This window comes from Leuciscus leuciscus, assembly GCF_965113295.1.
Source record: "Leuciscus leuciscus genome assembly, chromosome: 13".
NCBI lineage: Eukaryota > Metazoa > Chordata > Actinopteri > Cypriniformes > Leuciscidae > Leuciscus > Leuciscus leuciscus.
In genome coordinates, this window is record NC_138737.1 from 39,713,702 (window position 1) to 39,730,067 (window position 16,366).

The 16,366-nt window shown below is 38.6% G+C and overlaps 1 protein-coding gene across 1 annotated transcript in view; it reads left to right on the forward strand.

The window, feature by feature from the left end:
* Positions 1 to 16,366, forward strand: part of nr6a1a (nuclear receptor subfamily 6, group A, member 1a) — a 41,138-nt gene that overhangs the window by 9,042 nt on the left and 15,730 nt on the right. The window contains exons 2-3 of the mRNA XM_082188774.1: positions 9,193 to 9,423; positions 15,663 to 15,718. Of these exons, the coding sequence (XP_082044900.1) occupies positions 9,193 to 9,423; positions 15,663 to 15,718 (287 nt within the window). The remainder of the gene's footprint in view (positions 1 to 9,192; positions 9,424 to 15,662; positions 15,719 to 16,366) is intronic.

Consider the following 16,366-nt stretch of genomic DNA (forward strand, 5'->3'; position numbering starts at 1 on the left):
ACTTCATATTTTTATGGAAACTGATACATTTTATTTCAGGATTATTTGATAAACAAAGTTCAAAAGAACAGAATTATTTGAAATTGAAAGCTTTGATCACAGGAATAAATTACACTTTACAATATATTCACATAGAAAACAGCTGATTTAGACAGACATAAAGAAATATTACCGACCCAAAACCTTTATGAATCATTTTATTAGTTTATTTGTTTATTGTGTATGTTTTTCAGGAGAGGCAGCCAAACAGCACACATTCCTGAAAAGGAATCCGACGTGTGTGTGTGTGTGTGTGTGTGTGTGTGTGTGTGTGTGTGTGTGTGTGTGTGTGTGTGTGTGTGTGTGTGTGTGTGTGTGTGTGTGTGTGTGTGTGTGTGTGTGTGTGTGTGTGTGTGTGTGTGTGTGTGTGTGTGTGTGTGTGTGTGTGTGTGTGTGTGTGTGTTTGAGAGTATGTGAGTGTGTCTGTGAGTGAGTGAGTGAGTGTGTGTGTGACAGGCCGAATGAGCCGGGTGGAGGGGTGTGAAGTGATCAAGTGTGTGAAGGTGCCACACAACTCCAGGTTTATAGGCTGGCCATGCACTTGAAAGAGAGGGCGACAAATTGAACCAATCAAAGCAGGACGAGGTGTGAATAAAGGAAGCCCGTTTTCTCATTAAAGGAAGTCAGTCATTTCACATACACTGGTCAATAATTTATGGTTTCTAATGCATCCTGCATAACACAACATCTGCCAGGAATGCCAGCAAATGGTTTGAGGGAAGAAGGAAGGGTCAGTGTTTCACTTCTCCTCTCCATTTGACAAATACGCCACCAAGGTATGAAGTCGCAGTGCAGACGCAGTGACGTGTGTGTGTGTGTGTGTGTGTGTGTGTGTGTGTGTGTGTGTGTGTGTGTGTGTGTGTGTGTGTGTGTGTGCTCAATACTGATCCATCTGCTAAAAATATGGGAATTTGCTTCTGCGTATGAAACTCTGTGATTTGGCAGCAGATGCATGAGTTTTAACAGTGTGTGTCCTTTGAAAGTCTCATATAAGCCTTATCTGACAGGAAGCTTGTGTGTGTGTGTGTGTGTGTGTGTGTGTGTGTGTGTGTGTGTGTGTGTTACAGTAAAGCTCTCAGTATGTTAAAGTTCACCGCTGGTATCTCAATGTCATTGAGATGCGAAGGCTTTCAGGAGTCTCCTGTTGTCCGCATATTCCCACCCAGTCTCTCTGAATGGGAACACTGGGAACCCACTGAGTCGGCTCAGTGTTATTCAGCCTTTTGATGAGATCCGGCACGGATCTTCCTGACATTTATGCATTGGTTTAAGAAGTTGAGTTTTTTCGTTCAAGGCCGGACGCAGAATGTCAAACAAACAGACATTTTTAGCATTCAGATGAAAAATGTTTAATGCAAGAAGTCAAAGTCAGGTTAAAAGAATCAAGTCATGTGACCCGAGTTTCCAAGCTGTAAATTATGACTTGAGATGACGAGGAAAAGCGTTTTATTCAGTGCTGTTATATAGGGCTATTTTTACTGTGTTTAAAACATACAATATACTTCGATTCATTGTTCATATATGTAAATATACTCTACTTTAACAGTTCCCATGTTTTTACGGCACAATTCTTTATATATATATATATATATATATATGTATATATGTATATATGAAGAGTTCAGATGCAAAAGCCTCTAAGTGCCATCTGAAATTTTCTTCTAGATTGATAATTTTTATCAAGCTCGTATATTTAAGTTCCTTAAAATGACCTATTAATTGTCATTTAAGTGAAATTACTGAACTTAATACAAGCTTGATAAAAATGATCATTCAAGAAGAAAATTTCAGATGGCACTTAGAGGCTTTTGCATCTGAACTCTTCATATATACATAGTCATCTCATTTATATCTATATAATCTATTGTAATAACAGTAAATTATGCATAATTATATGCAAATAACCTTAAAACACACCCTTATCTTAACCCTAACCCTATTGTAAGTACATGTTAATTAATATTACTCAGTACTTAAATCTGTTATGACACGGTAACAAGGACACCTTAAAATAAAGTGTAACCCATTTTTTTAACTAAAACTTAATGCATGAAAAAAATCATAGATTTTTGGAAAGTGAACTGATTGACAGAGATGAATTGTGCCATTTTAAACCATAGAAAGCTCACTATGTTGCTTAATTTAAATCACAAACAAACCATTTATGTAATCAAAACTACAGTAAAAATAGTGACATTTTTACAATTTAAAATATCGGTTTTCTATGTGAATAATAAGGTAAGATGTCATTTATTCCTGTGATCAAAGCTGAATTTTCAGCATCATTACTCCAGTCTTCAGTGTCACATGATCCTTCAGAAATCATTCTATTATGATGATTTGATGCTCAAGAAACATTTATGATTATCAATGTTGAAAACAGTTAATATTTTTTGTGGAAATGGTGATGCAATTTATTATTCATGATACTATGATGAACAGAAAGATCAAAAGAAATGTATTTAAAGTCACTTTTGATCAACTAACACATCCTCGTTTCTTTTGAACACTATGTATATTAGAAACACTCGATATCCACAGTCATACGAGCGATTGTTGTTCTCGTCACCCCTTTTTTGAAGCACATAATGAATTTTTTTTTTTTTACAAATAATCTTTTTTCCCCCAGTCAGCCAGTCATCTGCCATATATGCTGTTCATTTGCGAACCATTTCCAATGTTTGTAAGCAAACCCTCTCGCTTGAAGTCAGAATATGAACTATAAACCCCGAGAGAGAGTGTAAATGAAGACTGAAACACACACTTCACACCGGTATAACCCCGGACTGTATCTGCACTCTTGACCTCTCCGCTTCTCTCGGCTCCTGCTTTGAAAGCGCAGTGAAAAGACAGCATTTGCACTGTAATCTTTCTGTCCTGAAGAGAGAGCGATGTCAGATGGCATGAATGGCCTGTGCTTGACTCTGCTGTGATGACGGGCCGCTGGAACTCCCTCTCGCATCCAGAGAGAAAAGACACGGGGCCGTGACCCTGTTTTTATGGCATGAACTCTGTGTTAATGGTCCGTTGACCCCGCCGGTTCTTTCCTCTTCTCTTCGCTCTCTTTCACCGGGAAATATCCCTGTTTGTGTTTATCGCCTTGACTTTCTGTAGTGCTTTATCCTGACTTTACACTTTCAGCACACGCACACAGAGAGAGGGCATAGTGCTGCTCAAAACACTTTAGTTTCTATTGATTTATCAAAGCATGACTTAAATGCATGCTTTTAAGAGCTATATTAGTTCTGTAAAGCCTTAGATATGAAGTAAGAGTCAGAAAAATCAAATTTTTTCTTTTAATTGAACAGTTTATTGAACCTTTAGATAAAAAAAAAAAAATACATCTAAAAAAAAAAGTGCATGGCTTATATAGAATGATATATTGAGAATATGAAGCTCATACTCGAGGACAAAGACACAAAATATACAATTTGCTTTAGAAGCTGATATTGAACAGTTTATTGAACCTTTAGATAAAATGTAAAGAACAAAAAAAAAAAACATCAAAAAAGTTTTGTGGCTTATAAAGTATGATATATTGAGAATATGAAGCTCATACTCGAGGAAAAAACCCTCAGTTTTAGAGCAAAAATATGCAGTTTGCTGCAGACGTTGATGTTATATGACCTTGTAAGGTAAATCAGTGAGATCTTCATAAGAGTATAGCAGATACTTGCATAAAACGCTTATAAATATCAGTCGTCGCTCTATATCTGCCAATAATGTCTTGGTAAGATGATACTCAAATGCTTAGTTTTATGATCGAATCTCTGTTTTTAAACATATAATGCAATGCAATACAATGATGATTGACAGATGAACAAATAAACTTCCTCAAAAGCCTGATGATCATATTTGATACTCACATTTGAATCAAGTAAACTCACTTCAGTCCAGTAAGTGCTCGTCCTGAAATATTACTAACAAGATCAGGTCTTTCAGCGAAGTGTTGATCACAGTGATCATTCAGAAATTGAGCATTACATATGATACAGGACAGGCTTCATTACTAATGCAAATATGTTTGACGGAATCAGTTCAAATTAATTATTAATTCAATAAACCGTCATCACTAAATTGTAATGACTGCATTTTGCCACTGATTCTTCACCATTTAACAAGCTGGAATTAAGACAGCAGTTTATCACTGTTGTTCTGCCTCACGGTTTGACTTCCAAACCAGCTTATCAGAGTGTTAATGAGGAAGAGTGATTAGTTGAGGGATCTGCATGTGAAAGGCTCATTCTCTCCTGATTGTAGTGTTAGACGGGGGTCTGGATCGGTGTTCGCTGAGCTCATGTGTTTCCACTGCTCCTGGTTTGAACCCTTTCTTCGCTAAGTCATCCGCGGTGAGCTAGCACATTCCTCGCATATTCACCGTTACCATGGCAACGACCCATCTGCTCACAGGCCGGGGGAGGGTTGCGTGTGTGTGTGTTTGGGTTGGGCTGCGTCCGAAATCACACACTTCCCTACTATATATTAGGCGAAACACAAGTATGTGACAAAAGAAGTATGTCTGAGTTCACAGTGCTCATATAGTAGGCAGAAAGTACCCAGATTACCTAATACTTCTGGTGAGATGAAGTGTGTATATGATGGACACTTTACTATCCCATGAGGCCACAGGATTGATGAATGACAGTGAAGCGACGCTGGTAGATCACATGATAATGACAACATGGCGGATGAAGTACGCCCAGATTACATTCATACTATATAGTGCTTTTTTAGCAGTCGTGAAGTAATTATTTATTCAAAATAAAGCCCCTTTCACACAGCGCTTTGAACCCGGCAAATTGCCGGCAAATTGCCAGAGCGCCTTCTGTGTGAACGCAAACTCGACCCGGGATTTATGCCGGGATCGATGCCGGGTCGGGACCTAGTAACATTGCCGTGTTCAGTCCCGGAACGCGCGCTGTGTGAACAAAAGCCGTAATAATGCCGTGTCGTAGTGATGACGCTGAAGCCGGGCTCGTTCTCCAGCTGTGAAACGGTACGTAATGCGCAAGTTTATGATCGAATCAGAGAAACAAATGCACAGGCGTGGTTTCTCGAGAGAGAGATCGCAGCTCATAAGCAAACTTAAGACGCTGCTGAGATTACAAGTCACATCGATGTCACGTGTCTTTACGGCATTTTTACGGGTTGTGTGTGAACGCACTCTCTGATTCCGGAAAATCACTGGCAGTGTGAATGAACCAAAATCAAACGAACCCGGGTCAAATCCCGGGTCACTTTATCCGTGTATTTTCCGGAATCTCTGTGTGAAAGGGGCTTAAAGGCCAATTTATTCTTCTGCGTCGGGTGCGCGTAGAAGGTACGGCGTAGCATACGCATTGACGTGTACCATACGTCGTACCCTTCGCCGTACCCTGACGCGCACCTCCTCTCCGAAGATCAGTGAAGAGCCATGGAAATAGACCAAGTGACCGAGAGATTGCTTGAAGAAGTGCGGAAATACAGCCATCTGTATGACTCCTCCAGTCGCCATTGCTCGTAGAAACCTAAACTCAAAACAGCCGCGAGGAATGTAAACACAGTGAAACATTAAAACCCACCCGCGCCAACTAGCGCTTCGGCGGTGTAACTGCAGAGCAACACAGACATTCGCAGAAGTATAAATGCTCACGACGGCGTCGCCTACGTGCGTAGCCTACGACGTACACTACGGCGTACACTCGACGCAGAAGTATAAATTGGCCTTAAGTGTCAACTCAAGAGAGCGAGCGATTTTGCTTGTAGAAATTTAAATCTTAAATATCAACGTTATAATATTAAGTAAAACCTACTCAACTTTCTGATACTGGTGTTCCCATCATGCACTGGGGCATGCATAATTAATAAGGTTGCATTTTTCACTGTTTTATCATTGCTTCCGTTGTTTCATTGCTTCAAACTTGCTGTTTTGTGACGTCTAGAGTTCATTTTCTACTCAAAATCACACATTCATATTCCCTACCGTTCAAAAGTAAGATTTTTAAATTTATTTAAAGGATTGAATACTTTTATTCAGCAAGGATTCATTAAATTGGTTACAAATGAATAGTAAATGCATTTACGTATAAAAGATTATATTTCCAATAAATTCTGTTCTTTTGTTTTTTCTATTCATCAAAGAATCCTGAAAAATAAAAGTGTCAAGTCAGCTTTATTTATAGCGCTTTTTACAATACAGATTATTTCAAAGCAGCTTAACAGTGATAACAGGAAAATAATGCAACAAAGTTTCTGAGTTTGTTCAGATCTATAAAATAGTGTCATAGTCCAGCTTAAGTTAGTTCAGTGATGGTTCATTTTTGTTGTAAAAAAGTTATTCATTTAGTTCATTTATATATATATATATATATATATATATATATATATATATATATATATATATATATATATATATATATATATATAGCCGCTCTGGAGAAAACCGTGATGTCATCGTCCAGCAGGACAACTGTTTTTAACATTGATAACAATCAGAAATGTTTCTTGAGCATCAACTCATCATATTAGAATGACTTCTGAAGGATCATGCAACACTGAAGACTCTTTTAGTTTGTGATGTGATGCCACTGCTCTAATATAATTGCCTCTTGTGGGATTAATAAAGTGGTTAACTTTAATTTACTTTAATGTGCATTGTTACAGCCACAGCCGGAACACAAAAGAGGGACATTAATAAAGCTCGTTTCAATCAGTAGCACCTCAATGCAGAACACGAGATCCGGGGGGCGGAGTTGGATCCAGATAAAGGGGTGGAGATGGGTAGGTTTAGGGGTGGGTTTAGGGATTAAGGGGTGGAGATGGGTAGGTTTAGGGGTAGGTTTAGGGATCAGGGGGTGGAGATGGGTAGGTTTAGGTATATGTAAGGTGGGAGGAGTTGGATCTAGATCCGACTCCTCCCCGTGGATTTCATGTTCTGCAGTGAGGACCATCTCGTTTCAATAGGGGAATTTATTATCAAATAAAACAAGAACACTTCCGCCCCCTAGAGGACAGGCAAATCATTACACAAAACACATCAATCAAAAATACATGCACATGTAACATGTATATGATGGTCTTAATCTCTGTGTGTGTGTGTGTGTGTGTGTGTGTGTGTGTGTGTGTGTGTGTGTGTGTGTGTGTGTGTTTCTCTCTGATGACCAGGCTGAGCAGCGCTCTTCATTTATATAGCAGCATTACAGTGATAATAGGAGATTAAAGTAACAGAGATTGATTTGGCTTCACAGCAGCTCTAGAATAAAGTTATTGTCCAGCTAAAGTTAGTTTTGATTGATTCACTTCCATTGCAAAGATCATTAGTTATTGACTTATGGGCCGCTTACACGACACCGTTCTAACAGAAAATTTTAGTTTTCACTCGCACAACAGCAGTGCCTGGGGCTCGTGAACACTAACCTTGAAATAGGTTCCAAGGTGCAAGCAAAGAGAAAGATCCGGCGGACTGCGGTAAACCTCGGGATAAACAGAGAGACTAATATTAGCGTAGACGCCATTCTTCTTATGATGTAACGAGTACATCAGGATTTATGGGAAGTGTTCCCGGTTCCGGCTGACCTGATCTATGCAGCCTAACATTGAATTATTGAAGTCTATAATGTATTATGTGAATGCTAGGTCAAAGAGATGTGTTTTTAGTCTAGCTTTGAACTGACAGAGTGTGTCTGCTTCCCGTACAATGTTAGGAAGACGCTTCCAGAGTTTTGGTGCTAAATAGGAGAAGGATCTACCGCCAGCAGTCGATTTTGATATTCTAGGTATTATTAACTGGCCGGAGATCGCAATAGACGTGAAGGACTATAATGCGTTAAGAGCTCGCTTAAGTTCTGCAGAGCTAAAACATGTAGTGCTTTGTAAGTAATCAGCAATATTTTTAAATTTATACGATGTTTAATAGGGAGCCAGTGCAGTGTTGACAGAACTGGGCTAATATGGTCATACTTCCTGGTTCTGGTAAGAACTCGAGCTGCTGCGTTTTGGACCAGCTGTAGTTTGTTTATTAAGCGTGCAGGGCAACCACCCAGTAGAGCATTACAATAATCTAGCCTTGAGGTCATGAACGCATGAACTAATTGTTCCGCATTTGTCATTGAGAGCATATGTTGTAATTTAGATGTGTTTTTGAGATGGAAGAATTCTGTTTTACAGATACTAGACACGTGACTTTTAAATGAAAGATCTAGCCGTTTTTAAGGCCTCTCTATGCAGTTGTGCTATCTTTCCATGAAATGCGAAATACCTCTAGTTTTGTTTTCTTCCAGTTGCGCTCCATTTTTCTGGCTGCTCTCTTAAGGGCCCGAGTGTGCTCGTTGTACCACGGCGTTGGACTATTTTCTTTAATCTTCTTGAAGCGCAACGGAGGAACTGTGTCTAAAGTGCTGGAAAAGAAAGAGTTAAAAGTTTCTGTCGCAATATCGAGTTCTTCTAAGCTATCTGGGATGCTGAGATGATGAAACTGATCAGGAAGATTATTAATAAAGCAATCTTTAATGACAGAAGTGATAGGTCTAACATATTTGTAACACGGAGTCGGCTTTGCAGCCTTGGCAAAATGAAGTTTACACGAGACTAGATAATGATCTGAGATGTCATCGCTCTGCTGCAGAATTTCAACGGCATCAACATCTATTCCATGTGATAATATTAGATCTGGAGTATGATTATGACAATGAGTAGGTCCTGACACGTGTTGTCTAACTCCAATAGAGTTCAGAATGTCTTTAAATGCCAATCCCAATCCATCTTTTCATGATCTACATGTATTATTCACCAACAATTATGACTTTATCTGCAGCCAATACTAACTCTGATAGAAAGTCAGCAAATTCTTTGATAAAGTCTGTATACAGTCGCCAGCACAAATCTCAAACGTGATTTATCATTTACACTAGATAGTGTTACATTAAGCACCAACACTTCAAAATAATTATATTTGAAACAAGACTTCTCAGTGATTCTGAAGATATTACCGGTACTATAGATTACAGCAACACCTCCCCTGCCTTTCAGACGAGGCTCATGTTTATAACAGTAATCTTGGGGGGTGGACTCATTTAAAGTAATGTAATCATCTGTGTGTGTGTGTTTCCCTCAGATGAGCGGGCTGAGCAGCGCTCTTGTCTAATCTGTCTATGTGTGTGTGTGTGTTTCCCTCAGATGACCAGGCTGAGCAGCGCTCTTGTCTGATCTGTGGAGATCGAGCCACAGGACTTCACTATGGCATCATCTCCTGCGAGGGCTGCAAGGGCTTCTTCAAGCGCAGCATCTGCAACAAGCGTGTGTATCGCTGCAGTCGGGACAAGAACTGCGAGATGTCCCGCAAACAGCGCAACCGCTGCCAGTACTGCCGGCTGCTCAAGTGCCTGCAGATGGGGATGAACCGCAAAGGTCAGAGGTCAACAGTCACACACGGATCACACTAGATTAACCTGGCTAAAACATTTCACTGAACCTATGCTGCGTCTCAATTAGCCTACTTATACCAAGCCCTAAAAGTATGTACTCTTTTTGTGAAGAAAAAGTACATACTTTTGAGTGTGTAGCAGAAGAGGAATCAAGCTTCGGGACAAACTATCACGTCATACACTTGTGCCTTTAACGGTTGCTCTCTGTCACAGTAAACTGACCTGTCAATCATCTTGTCACAGTTAAAATCCTCCACATTTAATGTCATCCTTCTGTATCGTAGAGAAATGCAGAAGCACGATGATCTGCAGTCACAAGTCTTTCATGCGGAGACTCTCCTCATATTAATGCATAATGATGCATTTAAAAGTTAATGGCCAAATGGATCTTTATAAAAGTCCACATTGTTATTGCAGATGAAATATATCACGGATAACATTAAACAAATATTTTTCTATCAGGTTAAACTTTGATTAGTCACTCAAACCTTTATCTAAACCTCTTACCATCGGTCGCACACATCCGCCATGTTTTGTAGTTTTTCAACACTTTTTACTGGTGTTTGTAGTTCCTCCTCCAAAGCGCAGTGGGTTGTGGGTAATATTAGCTGTTATAGTGACACACTTCGAAAATCCACTGGAAATAGGCTAGTAGACCATCCAGGGACTTCTGACACGCTCTTTTCAACACACTATGCTTTGGGACACACTTACTCTAATCTCACACACTGTTTAGGATGGATATATGGACATTGAGATGCAGAGCTAGCTTCAGATTCTTCTGCTGGTTTGTTTTCCAGCTGGTCGATCAGGTGACCTATACAGCTTGGACTAGTATGAACTGGTCCAGAAGGGAAAATACATTAAACCAATCAGCACTGCCCTCTAGTGACCATGTCTTACTGTCATATTTTACGTTTGAGCTAGGAAACATCTTCAGGTGACTGTGGTTATATTGGTTGTAGATGGGTTTATCAAAGCTCTTATGAGTTTGTTTCCCATATGTACAGCATACAAGCTACTGTTTATACACTATAGCTGAGACACGTACAGAATATTAGTTTGGTTATTTTAAGGGGTCATTGTTATAGTGTAATTATATATTTAAGTACTGAGTAATATTAAGCAACTACATGTACTTACTATAGGGTTAGGGTAGGATTAGGGTTTGGTTGAGGGTTAGTTGCATGTAATTATGCATAATTTACTGTTATTGCTATGGTAAGTACATGTAACATATGTAACAAGGACACTGTAAAATAAAGTGTAACCGTTATTTTCTACAAATGGTCAATGCAAAATCTTCCTAAAGAAAGAGAGATGTAAGAGATACACTTTAGCATACTTTTAAAAAGAGGCCTTATGGAAATAATGCACTTAAATGCAAACTAAATGCAATGGTTTTAGACACTTAATTGCACTTCAACTGAAATTAAATTAAAAAGTGTTATAGTTTAAATTAAATGCAATTAGCTGGATTTAGTGCTGCTTTAACCACTTAAATAGAACCTAAATACATCTTTATATGAAATTTCATAATTACTCCGGTTGTCTTTGAAATATGGTTAAAGTGAACTTACAAGCGTTTATTGGTTAACTAAAATATATTCTGCTAAATATAAAATATACTCTGCTAAATATAAAATATACTCTATAAATCTGAAACTTGCATATCATGTATTTAAATATATTTGTAATTACACACTTGTAATTGTTAGTTGCAATTTAATACATTTAGAATATATTGTAATATTTAATAACACACTACAGTTGAAATGATAGTTTCTTAGCAAGTACTTCACATGTGCTTTAGTTTGTTAGTCAACACATCAAAATAAGTTTGCTTCTTTAAAATGTAGTAAAATATAATGATTTAATGTACTTTATAGAAAAACTTTCATTTGACATTATTACAAAGTGCATTCGGTTTGTTTACATTGTTACAGTGTAATTATATATTTATTTAAGTACTGAGTAATAATAATTAACTACATGTACTTACTATAGGGATAGGTTCAGGGTTAGTTGCATGTAATGTAATGCATAAATAACTGTTATTACTAAGGACACTGTCAAAATAAAGTGTTACCTTGCATTTTTTTAAAAGCGTACTTAAAGGTGCATTGCGCAACTTTTCATGTTAAAAATACCCGTTTTCTAACCCATACATGCTTAAACAATTGCCTGATGGGCTGAATGAGCCCTTCTCTGATCACTGAGATTGTCTCTATAATCCTGTAAAGTAAAATAAATAAGAGGGATTCGGGCCGGAATTTTAGACTGGGCGTGACGTCATGCGCGTTCACGGCACGCTCACATAGCTATGTCTGGCAGGTTTGTGTATTCGCCGCCATTCTCCGTAGAAGATGGATTCTAAGAGACCGGCTTGTAGTTCATTTCAAACACCAACGCAAACTCCACGTAAGATAAAAAAAAGAAAACTTTTGTCCGTGAGCGTGCACACTTCTGGCTGCAGTTTCGCTTGCCGCCAGAGGGGGCATAGTTCTGCAAAAACTCAGAGACTTGCGCAATGCACCTTTAAGAAACAGTCATGAAAGTGAACTCTTTAATGCACTTAAGTTGCCTTTTATTTCAGCAATATTATATTATCTGCCAGTAGAAAAAAAAAATACTAATAAGGTTTGATGAACACTACAAGTGCACATTCAATACAATAAAGCACACTTTTTTTTTCACATGGGAAACAAGTTTGTCCATCAATAAAAAAATTTAAAAAATAAAATTGAGGGCCTTTATTCTAATTGGATGAGCCACATTTTTGACCTCATCAAATTAAACTCTATTTATATAGTACACATTACATAGTCGACTAATGAACCTAATGATTAATGATGTGTGAATTATTATTTAAATATTAATCTTTTAAATCAGTTGTAAATTTATAAAAGCAATAAGCCACCTGAGGCTGTGCGTTTCAGTGATTTTACCACAGTAAAAGGCAGGCAATGTTTTACATAAACACTTTTAGTTACACTGGTTGAAACTCTCTTCACATTCTGATAGCAATCAAGTAGATTAGATTACTGTAGATGGGTGTTTACAGCAGGGGAATGTGCTCCACAAACTGACTCTTACCAATTACGTGTTTCATATGGTAAACTTACATGGGGGAAAATGCCACATCATTCTGAAAACTGGTAGCAAGCGTTCAGAAGTGTGCTGGACCTCGGCACTGGCTCTTCACAATGCAGAGTAATGTAGTTCTGTAGTCCTTATATAATGTGTCTACAGCAAGTCAAATACTTAATCAAAGCATTCATGCATCTCCAGAAAGAATGCATGCTCGCTGTGTTACAAAATGGTATTATATTTTTATTATTACACAGCTCTATGGAATACTTGATTCTGATTGGTCAACTGCGCCATCCTGTGGTTTGTTAAGGGATAATGTATATCCAGCCGGTTGTTATCTCAGAATAAACCCTGACAGGGTGATGAGGACCCCGACGCGAAGCGGTCTTGCATCAGCCTGAGGGGGTTTATTCTGAGATGACAACCGGCAGCTCATAGCCTGAAAATCCAGACCTAAATCTGAAAGATTAATGTTCTGACATCGACTAATGAAAATCGGTCAGCTCGAGGGGCGGCACCAAGCATGCATTTTAAACTGTACGCAATTGGATAACACTACGACCAATCACAACAAGCCTCATACGCTTAGCTACCAGTGGAGCTAACTGGTAGATTAGACTCTTGCCGTATCCGGTCGGCAAAACAGCAAAAACGTCCTTCTTGCAAAGGAAGGATTCGAGCGGCGTCTTCTGTTCCTGTTTTAGATAAAAAGCCAAGTCTAACTCGTTCATTGTAGCGGCCAAAGCCGTTTCAAACAACTGGTGTTCATCCATAGCCATCTTGCAATGTTTACTAATGACTTCGACGTCACAGCGCTGTCGTCATCTCACCTCTGGCCCGCCTATATCAGATAACCCGATGTGATTGGTGCAGCTCGGATCGAGGGGCATATTTAATGAGCATCATTACTGGACGCCAGAGTAACTCGCTGAGCAAATTCAACTTGTGCTCTCGCGAGAACTCTGGATTACCAAGGTAGTCAACAGCTGTGTTTGTATGAAACGAGAGAGAGCGAGTCCAAGATACTGGATGGCATAATTAAATAACTGTACACAAAAAATGTATTTGACTGAGTTTTAATATTTTATTAGCTCACCAAAAGCAAAACTTCCACGAAAAAACGTTCCTAGCAATGGAACGAGCCCGAATGAGCCTGTGTTTCTGTTCTCAGCGGCTGTTATGTAGGAATAACATTATTGCTATAGGCTATTGACCAATCAGAGTCAAGTATTCCACTGAGCCATGTAATAATAACCGGCTGGATGTAAATTATTCCTTACTTACAGAATTCCAAATTCCGCAAGTATTTGTGAAATATTAAAGCCATAGATGAGAACCACTAACCACATATGAAGTTATATCTATATTTATTTAGATCAATATCAGACTACTTTATTTATTTATTTTTATTTTTTGCTACCGTCTAACGCAGCTATTCCCAAACTGTGGTCCGCGAGGGTACTGCAGGTGGTCCGTGGAAAGGCAAAAAAAAAAAAAAAAAATGTACCTTAATTTTACCAGGAAATTCCCATAAAAAAAATTAAAGAATAATATGTAGGCCTATATTGATATAACATTTTAATTAAATTGTCAAGTTATTGTGTGATTACTAAAATAGCCTAGTGGTGTTCGGCCTTGACATTCTTCGGTGTTCGGCTTTGACAACCACAACATTGGTTCGGTGGATAGCAACAGGTTCTCTGAAGAGAAAAGGGCAGAGGCAAATATGTTCTCATTATCACATCACACGCATAGCCTTTAATGGTGCGTTCACACCGGACGAAATTTCGCTTCAAACTTTTGTTTTTACGCGCGTCAATTTCGCTCTCGACGCGCGAATTGATACAAAGTGGTCAAGCGTATCACTAGACGCGGCAGGCACGAATTTGACATATGATCCCTTTTTTAATTTGACGCGCTATTCGCGTCCGGTGTGAACGCACAGTTAGGCATAGGCAGTAACGAGATGTTTATAAATGGAATGAATAAGGCCTGTTATTATTTTAATTTCCAGTTAGTTTCTTGATCTCGCGTTTCTGAAATGTTTTCCAGATGTGCTGTTAAGTGGACAAACTCAAGCCTAGGTACTTTTTGAGGACTTGTAAAACTAAAACTCTGAAGATTAATAATCCCCTAAAATCGCCAAAGGTTTTGAAATGTTGACTATATATGCCAGTGTTCTGTATAGATTTCATACTCCATTGCTATGGAAATAAGCCTGTTGTTCAAATGAACCTGATTATGCCCTCGGGCGCTTGAGTAAATAAATAAATTAAATATGTGGCAGCCGTTGTGTGCAGTAAACTTTCTTTTAACAAGCCTGTTGTACTGATGTGATGACCAATGATAGTTTTAGAGCTAGTAAGCCTATTTAGAGGTGCAGATTAATTCAGGTAGGACTGTGTGTAGACATATTTTATTATGTGTATTATGAGGTGGTCCGCGAAAATTCTTGATTACAAATAGTGGTCCACACACACAAAAAGTTTGAAAACCCCTGGTCTAACGCACAAATGAATAACAAACACACACCCGTGGATCTTTCTCAACTGTCATACGCTTTTATTTATCTTGCGTTGCACTTACTTACTGACACTTTCCGTTAACAGTAACGGATGCGATTGTTAATGCGTTATTCATAATAAACCACGAGAGGTTTATTAAGTGGTTATTTAGGAATATTTCTCCTAGGATAGGGCGTTTGCGTGATCAACAACATTATAACAGTAGTATAACACAACATTCAGTGCCACATGAGACTCAAACACAGAGTACAGTACATGCTATTGCTAGCCTCTCCGCACATGCCTACTCTACTTCTAAGGCTTATTGCTTTTCTATATTATGCGAGGAATGTTAGACTCAAAACACTGATGTTAGGAAACTCTTATAATAGGTTGCTCATCAAAATATACCAAACGTCAATGTTCTGGCCAAAGAACGAGCAGCATCACCAATCCATCTTCAGCTTTACTTTTTTCAGCTCTTAACATCTAAATCGCCTACTTGAGGGACACACAAACCTCTTTAAATGTTGAAAAGAGGCGTAGCATTTCATAGGCTCACAGAATTTCTCATCTCCAAGGTAAAATTTACGTTCAGTTGATGATTTGGTTTTGTGTTTTGCAGCGATCAGAGAAGATGGCATGCCGGGAGGAAGGAACAAAAGCATCGGGCCTGTGCAGGTACACACAACCCCTCACACACTTCCCACACATACACACTTTTCCCTCGAAACTAAATCTGATGAGATGGCCTGGCCTGATCTCTCTGTTCTCTTTAGCAATCTTCAATACTTGAATTTCTCTTCATCAGAACTTTTTTAAAGTCACAAATTACTGCCATTCATCCCGAATTTCCGGCATTCATTAAAGCGTTTGTATATAAAGAGCTTGCAAGTCCATATAGCGCTCTTGTTTGCACCTGATCCCAGCACTAGAGAGCACGTCTCATTGACTCGGCCTAATTGCCTCTGCAACACACAATAGCAGGTTGCTTCATCTTTGACAAAATAAAACACTGTTAAAGATGACTCGAACTCATCAATTGACTTAAAAGGGAATTTTTATTGCACGGCCTTGACTTAAACGCTGTTTTGTCTCTTTCTGTCGTATTCACATTAAGAGCTCATGGAATTGCGCTTTGTGCACGGTCAATAGATAACGTCTCTCCTGTGGTCTTAATCGACTACGAGATGAAATCGACAGATTCTCTTAAAGTCCCCCTGTAGTCAATCATTTTATCCCTTAAAACTCATCTTTGATCACCAAAATTACATATTTAAAGTTTTTTTTTTCATTGAAAAAAAATTCTTCATGCCTTAAAAGTTTGAA